Below are 17,903 nucleotides of genomic sequence, written 5' to 3'. Positions count from 1 at the left end.
AGCAGTTTGGGGGACATAACAGATAACAGACTATTCTGAACCAACAGAGCTAACAATAACTTCTCAAACTATCCTCAGGTGTCCCCTTACCTTCCTCCTTCCATTTCCAATCCTCCACAGAAAGAAAAATGTCTCCACAACAGAAGTTGGACACACAGCAACTTTGGCTCATAAGTTTGTGTTCCTTTGATTCTTCATGATTTCGTGTGTGTGTGTGTGTATTTTTCCATTTCTAGGTGATGAGCAGTATAGTACAGTAGTCAGCAACAGAGCAGAGGCATTGTGGGTAGGCATCCCAGGCTTTTTTATGATGGTCTTAAACTTTTGTGTGCATGAGAATCACCTGAAGAGCTAATTAAGACACAGATTGCTGCTCACCATGCCCAGATCAGTACTTATTGATCCGTGCATCTGAGTGGAACCCAAGAATGTGCATTTCCAATAAGTTCCCAGGTGTTGCGGTTGCTGCTGGTCCTAGGACCACACTATGAGAACCACTGCCTTATGAGGTTAAGGAAGACTGTCTCCTCATGTGTAGAAGCATGACACTAATACTGCTTATAGTTCTAGCGTTAAATGACTGAGTATATGCAAAATGCTTTCAGTTGTGGATGACTCTACACAAGCAGAGCCAATCTGGAAACTTGCCTATGCTTTTTGTCTGTTTTGTTATTATCTACTAGAATTTATGTTAGTTATTTGTTTGGTTTTTGTAATGACCTGCTTTATGGGGACCTCTTTTCCTCTATTTCACATCCAGAGGGTGTTTGAACTGTGGAGACTGATTAAACCGACATGATTAGCATATGATTTCCACTCTTCTGTGGACTCATCCATTATTTCTGTGCCATATGTGATCAACTTCTCGTTTGTGTAGGGGGGGTGGGGGGAGGGGGTAATGGGAATATGCATAAGGGAAACCAAAGGTTTGGTGTCAGATCTGTGGATTATTCTTTGGGAAGGTAAAAGGAACTCACACTGTTGATAAACCATTGCCGGGACAGTCTTAAAACAGCCTTACCAAGAGGGCTGTTATTCTCACTGATCTTTGAAATAGAAACTCAGTCTTTGGGCAAGCTCTCTCAAGCTCTGACTTAGGTCAAAGGTTACGCCTAAGAAAACACAGAGAAGTGCATATCTGAGAAACCTGCAGCTGATCCAGCACTCTGGGTACAAGTTCATGTGTCAGGCCATATATACAAGTCCCATGACAAATGACCGTGGCTCTGCTCCAGTGTCAGGGCCACCCAGGGTCTCTGCACACTTTATACTGAAACTGTCAAGGTAGAGGTAGACCGATGGTGGTGTTACATCAGCACCCTGCGTGGATTGTGCCCATAAGTTAGCCTTGGATTTGGTTGTTTTGTCCTAGACCAAGCAGTCCAGAGCCAGGTAGCAGGCAGGACCCTGTTCCAGGTGCAAACCATAGCATCACAACACTGAAAAAGCTGCCTGGAGATTTCTTCCTGAGACCAGGGTTCCAGCCTATCCAGTACTTCTAGGAAGATTGGGGCTGTGTGGTGGTATTGAGGTGCACAAATCTTGGGCTTAGTCGAGTCTGCATTTGAACCTGGTTTTGCCATTTCACTCAGCTATGGAATGTGGCTCTCACCCCCTACACAGAGGTGTTATGAACGTCCAGTAGCAGACAGCATTTATTTAGCATAGTGCCTGCCCATAATATCCAGACTTAATGAATGATAAATTTTGATATTTTAATTGTTCTGTTCTTATTAAAGAAAAAAACTAAGAAAAATTTATTTTTTTTAATTTTAAAAACTGCAAACATGAAAAAGAAAAATGAAGTCACTTGGTTTTTATCACCCTCTAAGCTCCTTATCACTGACGTGCTATTTCCATCTCGTATAGGGATTCCTCCATTATTTTAGGCTTTATATACTGTGGTGCCATATGTTTTTAATGAACAACCTATTTTACACGTTTTTTTTTAAATATTTTTTTAATTGTTCATAGACCTTTATTTATTTATTTAATATGTGGTGCTGAGAATTGAACCTAGTGCCTCACACGTGCTAGGCAAGTACGCTACCACTGATCCATAGCCCCAGCCCACATTTTGATGTTACATAATTTTTCATTGATTTTTCTCAAAATATAAATAGTTTTATTTATTTGTTTGTTTGTACTGAGGATTGAACCCCAGGCACTTAACCACTGAGCCATATCTCCAGCCCTTTTTACTTTTTATTTTGAGACAGGGTCTCACTTAGGTGCTTAGAGCCTCACTAAATTGCTGAGACTGCTTTGAACTTGCAGTCCTCCTGCTTCAGCCTCCCAAGCCTGTCTTAGAAATCTTTTTAATGTTAGATTCTGTACTTAATTTTAGTGAACATGGCACAATTTGCATAAAATTACTTCTTGGTGGACCCCTAACAAGAAAGTATTGGTAGAATAAATGGAAGGGTGCTCATATAACAAAACATTTAGCAGCCATCCTAAAAGGTTCAGTAGAAGTATATCTCTTAACATAGAAACAGATTCATCATTATATGTAAAATGAGATGGTTTTACCTAAATTGGCTCCCAAATCTATCTGGACCATTCAGTTTCTTTTAAACTGTAATAATAATAATCAGCAGGGAGGAGAATAGATGTTCACTAGATTAGACAAAGGGGAATGAAGGGAAGGGAATGGGGTATGGGAATGGGAAAGACAGTAGAGTGAATCAGACATAACTTTCCTATGTGTGTATGTGAATACACAACTAGTGTAACTCCACATCATACACAACCACAAAAATGGGGTTATACTCCTTGTATGTATGATATGTCAAAATACATTCTGCTGTCATGTGTAACTAAAAAGAGCAAATTTAAAAATAAAAAAAAAAACAGTAATAGGCCTCAGAATCACCAAAGGGACTTATTAAATGTCTTAGACTTTACCCATGGAATTCGATTTAGTAGATGGAGGTTGAAGCTCAGGAATTGGTATTTTGAGGGGACGAGGGATGTGGCTCAATGGTAGTGTGTCTGCTTTGCATAGTGCAAGGCTCTGGGCTTGATCCCTAGCACTACCAAAAAGAGAGAACTTAGGAAATGGCCTGAACTCCTCTAGTACATTGTAGCACTTCTGGCTTCCTTTCTTCTCTTGTGTGTCTTTGTGAATCCTAAACTGTAAATCTTTTCCTGATATTCTGAGCAACTCAATTTGGCACCCAGGGCCCAGGGTTTGTGTTAAACCCTGAGTGAGTGAGTAAGTGTAGATTCTGAAGTATCTGGAATCCAAATTTAATTTACTTTGTAATGAAGAGAAAAAGGCAGAACACTTCAGAACTCTTTATCACACCTGATACTAGCTCGAACTTGGGAGAATAAAGGTAGTCTTTCCAACCTTGATAGAAGAAGGAAAATCTTGCTTATATTGCCCTTGTTTTGACTACCAGGTTGTTGGAGGTAAGTGGTTTGTCTTTTGTGTTCTTCCTCTGGTCTTAGCCAGAGATGGCCGACGTTGGTTGGAGGGGAGGTGAAAGCCCTTCGAGAATCAGGTCACTGCAAAAGGATTGTGTGTATCCACCAGGGTTGTGGGTTGATTTCATTCTCAGACTTAGTGCCAGTGAAGTCATTCAAGGTAAGTTTCTCATCTTGCAGTTCACTTAGAGGTCATTTGTGCTAAAGTTGGATTGAATTACCCACCAAAAGATGTCTTCACTTGGTTTGATGAGTTTGATTTCCTTCTTTCCTTAAACTAAGTGATATTGGATGTCCACATCAGGTTAGGGTTTTGCTGTCTACTCCTATGATTTGTGTTAAAAAAAAAAAAAAAAAAAAAGGCTGTTGTAGACTCAGAATTATATATTACAATTGATAAATATTATGTTAAGATAATATTGAATTTTTCTCTTGCCCAAGAGGGAACAAAACTATACTCTGTACAAATCTGTGATTATGGTAGCTTTAAAAGCATTAATAGTTACAGAAAAGAATTCCCCAGAAACAAACCCAAAGAGCCAAGTTTAACAGCTCACTTATAAAAAGTTCTTCCTTGTTTCATATGAAATGTTAGCTTTGTAAGACTGAGTTCCAGATGAGCAGAGAATTAATGCCATTGGTGAAAGAAGGGTTCTAATTAATCAAATGCTTCTGGTTGGGAATGACTAGATGGAATGGACATGTCCACATGGCAAACTCAGAATGCTTGCTTTTTTTCCCCCTTTGGTGGTGGGGATTTAACAAAGGGATGTTTTACCACTGAGCCACACCCCCAGGTCTCTTTCTTTCTTTTTGAGATAGAATCTCACTAAGTTGCTTAGGGTCTCACTGATTCTGAGGCTGGCCTTGAACGAACTTTTCTTTTCTTTTTTGTAGTGATAATGAGCATCTTTATTTAATCCCCAATCTTTTTGTTTTCAAATCCCTAATCTTTTTTTTAAATTCTAATTTGTTATGCATGACAGCAGAATGCATTACAATTCATATTACACATATAGAGCGCAATTTTTCAAGTCTCTTGCTGTATACAAAGTAGAGTCACACCATTCGTGTCTTCAGACATGTACTTAGGGTAATGATGTCCATCTCATTCCACTGTCTTTCCTACCCCCATGCCTCCTCCCTACCCTTTCCTCCCCTTTGCTCTATCTAGAGTTTGTCTATTCTTCCCATGCTCCCCACCACCACACCACTATGAATAAGCCTCCTTATAGCAGAGAAAACATTTGGCATTTCGTTTTTTAGGATTGGCTAACTTCACTTTGCATTATCTTCTCCAACTCCATCCATTTACCAGCAAATGCCATGATTTTGTTCTCTTTAATGCTGAATAGTATTCCATTGTGTTTATATACCACATGTTCATTATCCAGTCATCAACTGAAGGGCATCTAGGTTGGTTCCACAATTTAGCTATTATGAATAAATAAATAAAACAAAGAAATTGTGTCCATCTACAACTAAAAAAAATATATGTTAAAAAAATCATTGGGCATGGAGCATGTCACTGATCCAGGCTGAATGTCTAGATGTAGTAATCAAATAAATAAATGGAGGTGACCTCTACACTGAACAGGGGGCCATCAATCAGACAAACTGCATTTGGTGAACATTTTCTGAAAATTCCTAGTTACTGAATTTAAAGCATCAACTTGTTCATGGCAAATTTCCCTAAAAAATTGTTCTAATAATATTTGAGTAAATGTTGAAAAAGACAATCCAATATCTGCTTTTCCTTCAGCTACTCATTGCAACTGAGTGTTCCCCAGCCTGTAAGATCCCTGATTTGAGGAACTAAATCAGAAATTCTGCAGAAACCCTCTCAACATTAGCCTATTAGTTGCTGTTAAATTCCTTTCCCGGGCTCTTAAATTCCACATACAGCTGAGTTATCACAGATAATTTGAACTTTGTATATACCTGATAGATATCAAACATAATCCCAATCTCCAACTTTAAACTGTATTAAAAACACCAGACAATTTTAGAATTGAAAAGGACTTCTTTGCTCTTACTGGTTGGGAAACCAAGCCTCCTGAGAGATGGATAGTTTTTGTTAGTGAAAGGAGCACTAGAATTGAAATCAAATAGACCAGGGTTCAAGGCATGGCTCTGGGGCTTAAGTTGTGGTCTCTTTATTCCTGCATGATCATAAGAAGTTTACTTAATATTTTTGATAATCAGTTTGATTAATAATCCATCTCAGTGGGTCATGACGGTATTGCTTGAGGTGATGTGAACCAGGTACCAGCTGTGATATAGGCACAGACACAGTCCTGGCAGTTCTTGATGATCTTGTTTCTGCCCTTCCAGTCTAAGGCAGAGCTGGGATTTAGAAGTTTTCCTTGGTATTGTTAGCACAGGTTGTGGTTTCTAATTTACTTTGCAGAACTCATGCACATCAAAAACACAGCCACAGGGTGCTTGTCACTTTAGCATTTGAATACAGGATTCAGGATTTCTTACTTTAAAAACAATCTCCCTCCTGAGTTACATGTTTTATTACTGTTGCTTTCTTCATTTTGTTTGTGCTGCAAGTTATGGCCCCCTTCCAGTCAACCATCAACTGTAATTTAACTTTGTTAAATTGTGTGCCTTCCCAAGATTGTTTCTATGAGGCTCCAGGTTCTTAAAGTGAGGTATATAAACATTTTAGAAAAGTAAGATCTATGTAACCTAATAAGTGTTCAATTTCTAAAAATCACGTCCTAGAATAATAAATATTTGTATTGAATTGAAAGGGTTTCCCTAAATTCTGACAATAAACAAGAACATTTTAAGCACTTAAATGTTAGTTATATGAACTGAAGTCACCATGAAATGTTAAAAGTAAGGTGGGAAAAACAGCATCGCTGGTCTATTCTCATTCTCCCAGAGTTCATTTGTCATTTTAAGAGATGAACTTACTTTTCTCTTTTTTCTTCCCAATAAAGGTAGAAACCTATGGGTTCTTGTCGTGGGACGGTTTCCTAAGGAACACAGAGTTGGGATTCCAGAATTCAAATACGTAGGAAATATGCATGGAGATGAGGTATGGACATGGCGTGAATTTCTGCAAAGTCACCAGACACACTTCCCCTCAGGTCTCTTGAGCTCCATGTAAATGTTAAAGAGGAAACATAAAGAAGACTCACATATTGCAACAAAGAAGTAAGGCCCTGCAAGGTCTTTCTGTGAGACCTTCTGAAGGAGTTTAAGGAATCAGGGTCCAGCAGCAGCACAGCCATTTGGTCATATACCTGGTGTCCTGTGAGAGTAACCTGACGTGTTTTTGTTCTTGAAGCTGCAAACAGTGCTCTAGCTTTCAACTCCTCCCATCCAAGTCAGCATAAAGGTCACCCAGCAAAGGAGCTCTATTTATTTGAACTCAGAAAATTCCAAATAGCTATCCAGATTCCTAACATCTGGCTTTTGAATACTTTTGTGGCTCTTAATCCAATACTCAGTATTTTCTTTCTCTCCCTCCCTTCCTTTCTTTCTTTCTTAGATTGAACCCAGGGGTGCTTAACCACTAACCTACATCCCAGCCCTTTTTACTTTTTCATTTTGAGACAGGGTTTGCTAAGTTGCTAATGGCCTTGCTAAGTTGCTGAGGCTGGTCTTGAACTTGCGAACCTCCTGCCTCAGCCTTGGATTACAGGACTGCACCACTACCCCTGGCATACTCAATGGTTTCAATGTTCACTTTGAGGTAGCCACACTTAGGGTTCTCTCAGACCCATCATTCCACAAATACTGTTGAATGCCTTCATAGTGTTTGACCTCTTTTTCACATTAGAAGAAATAAATTCTTTTTGTTTCACAAAATATCCTTTTGCCACTCTTACCTGCCCAGCCATCTGGCACACAGTTGAAGATGTTCATCTCCCTTTCTCACCTTACTTCCTTAGGCTTTTGAGAACATGACAACTGCAGTATTTCCCACTTTCCAGGATTCAATAAGACTGGGCAGTCAAGTGTAGAAAGGTAGTTTCCTGACATCACCATAAAAAAAAATATGCACAGGAATGTGCAGAATGCATTATAAAACATGTAATTTAAAGGAATGTCAGTGTAAATGCATATTCCAATAAGTACAACCTGCTCACTTGTTGGAACACTACAGATTTGCAATAGCCTGGGTGGCTTGCTCTCATCAGTGCTAAGCTTCCTGACCTGGCTTCACCCTCCCCGAGCCCAGGCTCCTGGGAAACTGGCTCCACCCTTCATGACACACACAGCCTGCCCTTGCCAGGCATGCTGACCAACCTGCCCAGCTTAGAGAAGGTACTTTTCTTGCAGCCAGAGCAAAGATGCAAACATCTACCTCTCAGAAAAGAGTAGGTATCTTGGGGGCCAGTGAAGTTCGATCCATCTGTGGCTTTCTGAACATAATGCACTGTTTCTTTAAAAAAAACTTGAGATTGCTGGGAGTCCAACCAAAGTTGCTTTTAATAAAACAACTATTAGAGTAGCCCAGACGTCTTTCCCTTTTGCTGCCCAGTCTATTGATCAAGGTCCCTTGGAATCCATTTTTAATAAGAGACAGATGGCATTCTTTGCCTTCAGTAGTTTATTTATTGAATTCCTGGTGCTTCAGGACTTGCAGTCTGCAACTCAGAAATTAACCCTCAGAACTGAAACTTCCAAAGATAAGAAGAAACACTGCCCCCCCACACACTAATTGGCTATTCTTTCCATACAGTTTCCCAATTTTCTGGTGTAGTTAGTGTGTCCATAATGTCAAGTCTCTCTAGTTCACCCTGCTTATTTAAGGAATAGTGAGGACTGAGATTAGGCAGAGGAAAAAGTCTTGGTGTGTTTTGATGTGAGGATCTGAAACATGTAAACCCCTTTCATGTCCCAGCTGGTAGAAGCATCTGTGGGCTCCATGGGACTGCTAAGAAAGTTATTATTTTTAACTTGAAGACTTCAATAGTCAGCCATCCTGGTGCCACTGGGAGTTAGAAAAAGCAATGGTCTAACCTAGGAGCAAAAAAGTCACTTGGCACAGGGTCTAATCACCACCTTGTTCCTTACTTAAATCTTTTGGCACTGAAAGCATTCTCTGTTTTTCTATCTTATTAAAAAGCAACAGGGATGAAAGGTGGGAGGGAAAGGGAGAGAGAAGGGAAATTGCATGGAAATGGAAGGAGACCCTCAGAGTTATACAAAAGGCTGAGGCAGGAGGTTCGCAAGTTCAAGACCAGCCTCAGCAACTTAGCAGGGCCATTAGCAACTTAGCAAACCCTGTCTCAAAATGAAAAAGTAAAAAGGGCTGGGATGTAGGTTAGTGGTTAAGCACCCCTGGGTTCAATCTAAGAAAGAAAGAAAGGAAGGGAGGGAGAGAAAGAAAATACTGAGTATTGGATTAAGAGCCACAAAAGTATTCAAAAGCCAGATGTTAGGAATCTGGATAGCTATTTGGAATTTTCTGAGTTCAAATAAATAGAGCTCCTTTGCTGGGTGACCTTTATGCTGTTTACATTTAGTAACATTTGTTTATACTTTATTGTATTCCAGATATATAGGTTGAAAGAAAAAACATTTCCTATAAATAATGAGCATATTTTCAAACTAAAAATAAAGCACTTCGACTTTTACACATCTCAGTATAGAAACAGTTTATGTGATGCAATTTGTATATCTAAATGTTTGTACTTAGAGGGTATTTTAATGGTTTATGCAGACAATAAGGCATATCTGAAATTGTGCTTGTCTTAGAAAGTCTGGGATGTGTAGTCACCATAAGATAGAGGTGCCAAATTTGTTCGAACAAAAATGTAAAAGCTTGTTCTTCCAAAATTTTTTCCACCACTTTCTAGATAGCAAACTGTTCTCAATTATACCACATGACTTTAAATAGTTCTGTTTAGATTTAGACAGAGCTAATGGTTATTCCAGGTGAAGTGTCAGATTCATTTTTAGCATGTAGAAGATTCCTCAAATAGTGATCTGTTTCTCCATCTCTTTTTGGTGAGGCTGAGCTGGTGTGACCAGATATTTAGATTTCTTGTCATAAGCAGAAATGTCAGCCCCCCCACACCCCTGTAAATTTTGTTCAGTACTGAAAATCCTTCCAACAAAATGACTGTCATTTTGAACATCTCTTCTTCCTAAGTACTGTGGATCTTCGTGTTTTCCAAAAGTTCTTTCTCCGGGTTGTCTTGACCTTGTACTGGATTTGTCAACAGTAACTAATTAACAATTACCAAATTCATGATACACCAGGAAATGTGCAAGATATACCAGGGATACAGAGGGAAATGGTTCAGATCCTTGCTCTCAAGGCTTAGATGGTGGAGTGGGGAAGGGGTGGCCAGCTAGGTTAACTGTAACCTATGTGAGTGGCATTAGATAGCGTAGTGGTGGGGTGTGCGGGGGCCACACAGGCAGGTCGCTGAACCCAGATGTGGGAGGCTAGGGACTGTATGTTAGATAATGGAATCTGTAGGCTCGATATTTGACCAAGGAGGATTAGCTAGACCATCAGGCAAATGAATTAAATCTGTAACACACCATTGTGGAACCCCAGAACTGAAGTTTCTGCCTGTCTGTGTCTGTCTGCCTGTCTGCCTTTCCCCCTCTCTCTTGCCCCCTACTAACGGTGTTGTGGATTGTTCCTTCAAATTTTCCCCATTGTGTTATAAACATTCTTTGAAGATCTAGACTCATTTTTATTTATCTGGCAAATTCCAAGTTGGCTGAATTGAACTAAACCTGATGGAGACTTTATTTTCTGCCTTCTGGGTTATTGCCATTTTAACGACCGTCTGAATCACCAGTGAAAGGCTCCCCACGCAGTGTGTGTGCTCCAGGCCTCCCAGGCTCTTACTGGGGGTCCTTTCATGAAGTCCATACTCTCACAGAAAGGAAGTGAGCGTGCTGGATGAAAGGCCGGGTAAGCTAAGGGACACTGTTTTCACCACATTCTTTCTTAAAATTTGAACTCTCCAAGGTTTCATAGTCAAAGGCTTAATTCTAAAGTTTTAAAATTGGGAAGGGAAGGAGGTTTATACATAAAACATGAGTGAATGTTTGAGACATTTATATTAAAGTTAGGAGGAATTAATTTGAATAATATTTGGTTGAACTCTGCTGTTACAGAGGCAGCAAGTATGGACCAACCGAAAAAAGAGATTTTAACTCCCTCTGAAATTTCATCTGTTTGCCTCAGCATTTTTCAAATTATCTGAAAATTATTCTTTGTCATATTCCCAAGGTTTTTAAATACCCTCTCCAGTTGAGCACTTGTGACTTCTTGTGGTATATTGAGACAAACAGAAAATACTTTGATTACACACTTTTGTACCTGAAAGAATCATGACTTTTTTGTTTTTATAAAAATGACAAAAAGATACTAGAAAGTAATACTAGAAAAATAAGAGGTAACAAGTTATCAGAAATACTTTCACCCAGAATAACCTTTATTACTATTTCTCAGACACTTGTATATTTCTATTTTATATTATGAGTTGGTAGCTTTTAAGATGTATAAAATGTAATCATATTCAAATTGACCTAAGTATGATTATATTTAAATCTTTAAACTTAATCCTACTAAAATTTATTAACAGAAGAATAAAACTGAAGTGAAACTAAAAATAACTGGTTAAATTTTGACTGTAAGTAGAACTGATGACTAGTTCTACTGTTAACTGAATTCGCACTCAACCCAAGCCTTTTAATCCTGGCTTTCTTTGCCTTTGGCTGGTGAATCTCATTGTCAGCTCTTGGCTTGAGTTATTTTCTTTTCTTTCTTTCTTTTTAAAAATATCTCCTGTGTTTTATTTTTTATTTGTTCTTTTTAGATATACAGGACAGTAGAGCGTATTTTGACATATTACACATACATGGAATAGAGCTTATTGTAATTAGGATCCCAGTCTTGTGGTGGTACATGATGTGGAGTTTCACTAGTGGTGTATTCATATATGAACATGGGAAAGTTATGTCTCATTCATTCCACTGTCTCTCCTATTCCTGTCCTCCCTCCCTTCTCTTCATTTCCCTTTGTCTAATCCACCTGAACTTCTGTTTCTCCTCCCCACCCTCCCTAGCATCTGCATATCAGAGAGAACATTTGTCCTTTGGTTTGGGGGGATTGGTTTATTTCACTTAGCATGTTAGTCTCCAGATCCATCCATTTACCAGCAGATTTCATAAAGTCATTCTTTTAATGGCTGAATAATATTCCATTGTATATACGTATCACATTTTCTTTATCCATTCATCTATTGAAGGGCACCTAGGTTGGGTACACCCACCGCCCTTTTTAAAAGTTTTTTATGAGGCATGGTCTCCTTGCTAAGTTGCCCAGGATGCCCTCGAACTTGCCATTCTCCTTCCTTAACCTTCTGAATAGCTGGGATGACAGGTATGCTCTACTGAACCTGGCTGTAATTCTTTTTTAAAATAATTATTCTTGTTTCAATCCCTATCCCCAAGATAAAAAGTAAACTATTTACAACAGAGTAATTTTGAGTAACAAATACTTTGCAGCACATCCAGGGATTGATTACCACTTGCCTGATTGCCCTGTGCTGGAGGAATTAGTGGTCCTATGGACTAGTTTTGGTCCAATATATCATGCATTCAGGCCCCTACTGAGGGGATTTGTGCTCCAGGCATGGTTTTCCTTATTGCTTCTGACCTAAAACACCCCCTTTCTCTTCCACCACAGACTGTCGGGAGGGAGCTGCTGCTCCATCTGATTGACTATCTTGTCACCAGCTATGGGAAAGACCCTGAAATCACAAATCTGATCAATAGTACCCGGATACACATCATGCCATCAATGAACCCAGATGGATTCGAAGCTGTCAAAAAGCCTGACTGTTTCTACAGTAACGGAAGGTGAGATGGACTGGTCTAACTTTATTTTAAAACAAGACAAAACGGAAAGGCTCCCATCAGGTACCTGCTGGCCCTAGAAAGAGGAGTTAGATGACAGTGAAGCATCTCACAGCCAGCACTCTGCCGCAGTGTGCTGGAGCTCCTGCCCCCTGTTTGCAGGATGAATCTTGAAATCCTCAATACCGGTGCCGCCTCCACTGGCCACGCCCCCTGCGCCCTGGGCTCCTGCCTCTCTGATCCTCCTCCCTCTTCTCCCAGTACTTTCTGGGCACAGGCGTCTGGCACCTCCACTCTCTCTTTACCTCCTCCCGCTGCTGACATAGCATTTCCTCAAAGACTCCTTCCCTGACAAGTATCATATATTAGGCTCCCTGGTATACTCTTAGGTCACTCAGCTCTTTACCTTCATAGCACAATTTGTAGGGTCCAATTTCTTGTGTAATCTCTCTCTCCCCACTAAAAAGCAAGCTCCCTGAGGGCAGGATCATGTCTGGTATGTTCATTGCGGTGAGCTCCCCGGTTGCCTGGGGTAGTACACGCCCTCAATCATTAGTGGTTGATTTATTAAGCCAGTGATCTAACCACAAAGAAGAATCAGTCTTACAGTAGTTCTGGTTTAAACAGTTTCTGTTTCAAGCTGTCTTGGAAGGTTTAGAAATTTTCAAATGTTTATCATACATTTATATTTGTGCAATTTAGAAATATTTTGCTTTACTAAAAATAAAATCTCACTACTGGATTCTCTTCAGTTTTAGGGTTTTTTTAGTATATTTAAACATTCCACTTTTTAGAAATATAAAATAGCTCACTCCTCCTGTTGTTTCTGCTACATAAGGAACCATTCTTAAACTAGTGAGTTGAAACAATAGCTTTTTTTTTTTTTTTTTCCCCTGTAAGTCAGGAGTTTGGGCAGAGCAGAGCAGAGCTGGAATGGCCAGTTCAAGTGCCTCACCTGGGTCCTCATTCTGGCTGTCCCCTGGGCTCTTCATTTCTCCATGTGGACTCTCCATGTGTCTACCACTGGAGTCTCAAGCTCCAAAAGAAAGTTTTCTAAGGGCAAAAGTCCCAGAATGCAAAGACTTACCAAAAGCTTCTGCTTAGGTTACAATAGCTAATGTTCTATTGGTAAGAGCAGGTCAGACAGGAGGAGGAGACCACGTAGGGTGTAAATGTGTGTGGTTTGTTGGAGGCACCAAGGCTGCCATCTACCACATTTGGGAAACACCTGGAGCCTAATCCAAAGGTCTTTGCACTGCAAGAATCTTTTCCCTTGTAACAACATCAATGAGCCCTAAAAAGTTCTTTCTTTTAAAGGGAAAATTATAACCAGTATGACCTGAATAGAAATTTCCCTGATGCCTTTGAATATAATAATGTATCAAGGCAGCCTGAAACTCTGGCAATCATGAAGTGGCTGAAATCGGAGACATTTGTCCTCTCTGCAAACCTCCACGGTGGTGCATTGGTGGCCAGTTACCCATTTGATAATGGTGTTCAAGGTAAGCAAATGTGGGACCCACTCTGGCTTTCTAAGTGCAGAGCAGAGCTACAAATGTAGTGCCTCTATGTGAGGAGGAACCCTTCTGCCATTGCTTAACATCTCTGGCTGGGTTAGAAGGAGCTTTAATTTCCCAACCCTAAGCCATCCTTCCTATAAATTCTCAAGCAGTGGATGTGCAGTGTGGCTGAACTGAAGCCAGTAGTGTGATATTCATGAATGAAATAGTAAAATCAGACTTAGATCATCTCACAAGAGGCTACATGGCTAAAACAAAATAAAACTAGAACAAATTACATTTCTTTGCTAATCATATGAATGGTAATCGCTGACTCCTTTTAAAACTCAAGGACTTAAAATATTACTGGCTTCCTTCAACCTCCTGAATACCTAAGGAAAGTTTGCCAACCTTCAGAAATCAGCAAGAGTACCAAGAGGATGTCTAATTTTTAAGCTGATTTAGGAGAAGTCTGGATATGTATCTGACTTATTTTGTGAGATATCACCTTGTATTTGTTTATTAAAAAGTGGAAAAAAGAATAGAGGGAGCATTCATGGAAATGGGTGGATCTCTCCGTGGAAATGAGAGCATTTATGTGCAACGTGAGTATGTATTTGCTAACATCTTACTACAAGTTAATTAAAAGGTCTTGATGTCTCTTTCAAATGCAGCAACTGGAACATTGCTCTCCCGAAGCTTAACTCCTGATGATGATGTTTTTCAACATCTTGCGCATACCTATGCTTCAAGAAATCCCAACATGACTAAAGGAGATCAGTGTAAAAATAAAATGAACTTTCCCAATGGAGTTACAAATGGTTACTCTTGGTATCCACTCCAAGGTGAGTTTCTCTTCATTTCTTCCATTCTCCTTATTGTCATCACCCAAGGGCACCAGCTGGTTTGTGTCTCTCAATCTTCTCTCCATTAGCTAATACCACAGAAGCAGTGGAGGTGAGAGATGCTCAGACATGTCCCTCACTGCCAATGGCCTTTTTTATTCATTCACGTATTTATTCAATATCTGCGTGCTGTGAGCCAGAACTGTGCCAAGAAAGATGAACAAGACACAGCAGATCTTACCCTCAAGGTTAAGGCAAATAAGTAATTGTGATTGTGTAATTAGAATAAGAATAAAGATTTAGAAAAGATACCTGTGTACCATAGGGATATACAAACCAGTAAATAAACAATAGCTACACAAAAGACAATAGGAAAATTGTGAAGACCTTAGAGAATTGCAATGCTTATGTCCCATCTCACAGAGACAACTGATACTTAGATCCAGCTTATTATTGCCATGCAGTAGTGGAGAACCAATATGGCTAAACATTCCAGGTTATGAAAAGCTGGATATCGGGAAGAAGTACCCTTCTTAGAAAGCTACTTTGCAGGCTCAATAAAAGGGCTTTTCAGGCAGGACACAACAGACAGGGTCCTCCAGTTTCCACTCTTGGAATAGGATGGCAAGAAGGAAGGGAGGAAGATTACCATGTGGGGAACATGGAAGGAAGATATTCTTGCAAGAAGGAGTACTGTAAACAGCCTGGCCAGCCTGGCCCTCGAGCTGCACTTCTGCACACAGGCCACTTCCAAAGGTGCCTTCACAAGTTATCACGATAGATGCACAGGCTGCCAGTAATCTTGCACAAGCTAGTACTTTGTGTCTGGACAGCTCGTTGACAGCTTTCCAGATAATGTAAATGAGCATAGATGATGATTTGAGGGCATGCAGCCAGAAGGTCCAGCTAGACACCACAATACCCCAAACTCTCCCTGCTAAGACAGGCCCCCCGTTCCCACCCTAGGTCTCCACTCTAGTCTTGTTCTTCCCTCTTCGGAGCTAGGAGAGGACCTCACTCCTGCTCAATGGCAGAGTCGTTCTTAATGTTCACTGTCTATAACTGAAGACAAATTCAAATGTATAGGAAATTGGAAATTTCCCAAGTATGTATGTATGAGCTGTGTATCTTTCTCAAAAAAAAAAAAAAAAAAAAGGCAAAGCCAGCTGCGTTGGAGTAGAGAGCAAAGCCTCCTGGCCCTCCTACAGGTTTTGTTGCCAAGCATGACTGGCTTTATCCAGAACTTTGATCACTCTCCATGCTTGGCATTTTCAATTGGGAATACTTTGCTAGGGATCCTTAAAGCACACCAGTTTTGCCATTTAAATTCTTTCTACCTGAGACATATCCATCCAGTCAAAAATATTGTTTTCTTTTCTCTCTTTTCCTTGTTGTTTTGTTTTTTGTGAAAATAAGTTCAGAGAGAAATATAAAAATCTATAAGATAGGCTTTTCCTGGCTAGAATCTGGGCCTACACTGTTATCACTTGATATCTAGTATTTTTCATATTTTTTTAATTGTTGATGGACCTTTATTTTTATTTATTTGTTTGTTTATTTGCAGTGCTGTGAATCAAACCCAGTGCCTCACACATGCTAAACAAGCGCTCTACCACGGAGCCACAATCCCAGCCCAATATATCTAGTATTTTTTTATTATTATTATTTTTTCAAAATAATTTGATTTATTCAATCACATGCCACCACCAGGTGTCCAGTATATTATTATTATTACTACTAGGGATTGAATTCGGAGGCACTCAGTCACTGAGCCACACCCTCGGCCCTTTTTTGTATTTTATTTATTTATTTTTATTTTTTTTATTTTTTTTTTACCAACATTAATTGACTTTTATTTTTTTTTTATTTTTTTATTTTTTAAATTTTTTATTGTTGGCTGTTCAAAACATTACATAGTTCTTGATATATCCTATTTCACAATTTGATTCAAGTGGGTTATGAGCTCCCATTTTTACCCCATATACAGATTGCAGAATCACATCAGTTACACATCCATTGATTTACATATTGCCATACTAGTGTCTGTTGTATTCTGCTGCCTTTCCTATCCTCTACTATCCCCCCTCCCCTCCCCTCCCCTCCCCTCCCCTCCCCTCCCCTCCCCTCTTCTCTCTCTGCTCCCTCTACTGACATTCGTTTGTCCCCCTTATATTGTTTTTCCCCTTCCCCTCACTTCCTCTTGTATGTACTTTTGTATAACTCTGAGGGTCTCCTTCCATTTGTATTTTATTTAGAGACAAGATCTCACTGAGTTTGTTTAATGGCTTGCGAAGTTGCTGAGACTGGCTTTGAACTCACAGTCCTCCTGTCTCAGCCTCCCAAGCCACTGAGATTATAGGCATGTGCCACCGCACCCGCTACCTATATATAGTAGTATGTATCAGTATTCTGATATACTCTTTTAATCATTTTCTTGAAATCAAACTGTTTTTCTACTTCAGTGCTTCCCAAATATCCTGATGGAATTGAGAATACATATTTTCTTGTGCAGATATCAAGTGTAGCAAATTAAAATCTACTTCCTTTAAAGTTACTGTTATTCCATCAAATCCAAGATGACATTGATTGTAAAATACGATAAACCACCAGGAAAGGAATAAAGTGTTTTCAGTTAAAGCCATAATTTTTTCAAGCATGCCATTTAAGATATCTCAATTCAGAGAGATTAAAATATGAAAATATTTTTATCTTAGAAAATAAAATTGTAATAACCCTTTGAAAATAGGATCTTCAGAAGGTTAAAAACAAAAAGATGATGTAAGCAGTGGCAGCACCAGAAGCCACAGGGCTCTGGGTATTTTTCCTCCTGAGAGTCAGTGGCATTCTTTCTCTGACCCCCACAAGCACCTTGGCATAATAGGTAAGAGCATGGGAACTCAGGCTGAGTGCTGAGGCACCCAACTATATTCCCAGTGACTTAGAGGCCAAGGCAGGAGGATCATAATTTTGAGGCCAACCTTAGCAACTTAGTGAGACCCTAAGCAACTTAGTGAGAGGTCCTGTCTCAAAATTAAGGGGAAAAAAAAAACAGCTGGGGTAGGGGGACTGCAGATATAGTGGTAAAGTGCCCCTGGGTTCAATCCCCAGTACCAAAAAAAAAAAAAAAAAAAAAAAGCACAGGAGCTAGGGCAAGGTGGCCTACACCCTAGTCTCTGCTGTCCACAGGCAGGAATTTCTGGACACATGACCTAACATCTGGGATTATATCTCCTGCTTTGTATAAGGCAGTAATAATTGTCATAAGGATTCAATG

At 39.7% G+C, this 17,903-nt stretch overlaps 1 protein-coding gene across 3 annotated transcripts in view; it reads left to right on the top strand.

Annotated features, from left to right (window-relative positions):
- Positions 1-17,903, top strand: part of Cpm (carboxypeptidase M) — a 63,158-nt gene that overhangs the window by 29,623 nt on the left and 15,632 nt on the right. For 2 of the 3 annotated variants that reach the window (XM_046430625.2, XM_046430624.2), the window contains exons 3-6: positions 6,387-6,484; positions 12,116-12,288; positions 13,603-13,787; positions 14,459-14,629. In XM_046430625.2, the coding sequence (XP_046286581.1) occupies positions 6,387-6,484; positions 12,116-12,288; positions 13,603-13,787; positions 14,459-14,629 (627 nt within the window). The remainder of the gene's footprint in view (positions 1-6,386; positions 6,485-12,115; positions 12,289-13,602; positions 13,788-14,458; positions 14,630-17,903) is intronic. The other variant, XM_058574635.1, reaches the window with a different exon arrangement.

The sequence above is a fragment of the Marmota monax genome, unplaced genomic scaffold (assembly GCF_021218885.2).
Source record: "Marmota monax isolate L192 unplaced genomic scaffold, Marmota_monax_Labrador192_F-V1.1 WCK01_AAM20220418_F8-fsc00056, whole genome shotgun sequence".
In the NCBI taxonomy this organism is placed as follows: Eukaryota; Metazoa; Chordata; class Mammalia; order Rodentia; family Sciuridae; genus Marmota; species Marmota monax.
This window is presented reverse-complemented; position numbering and strand designations above follow the sequence as displayed.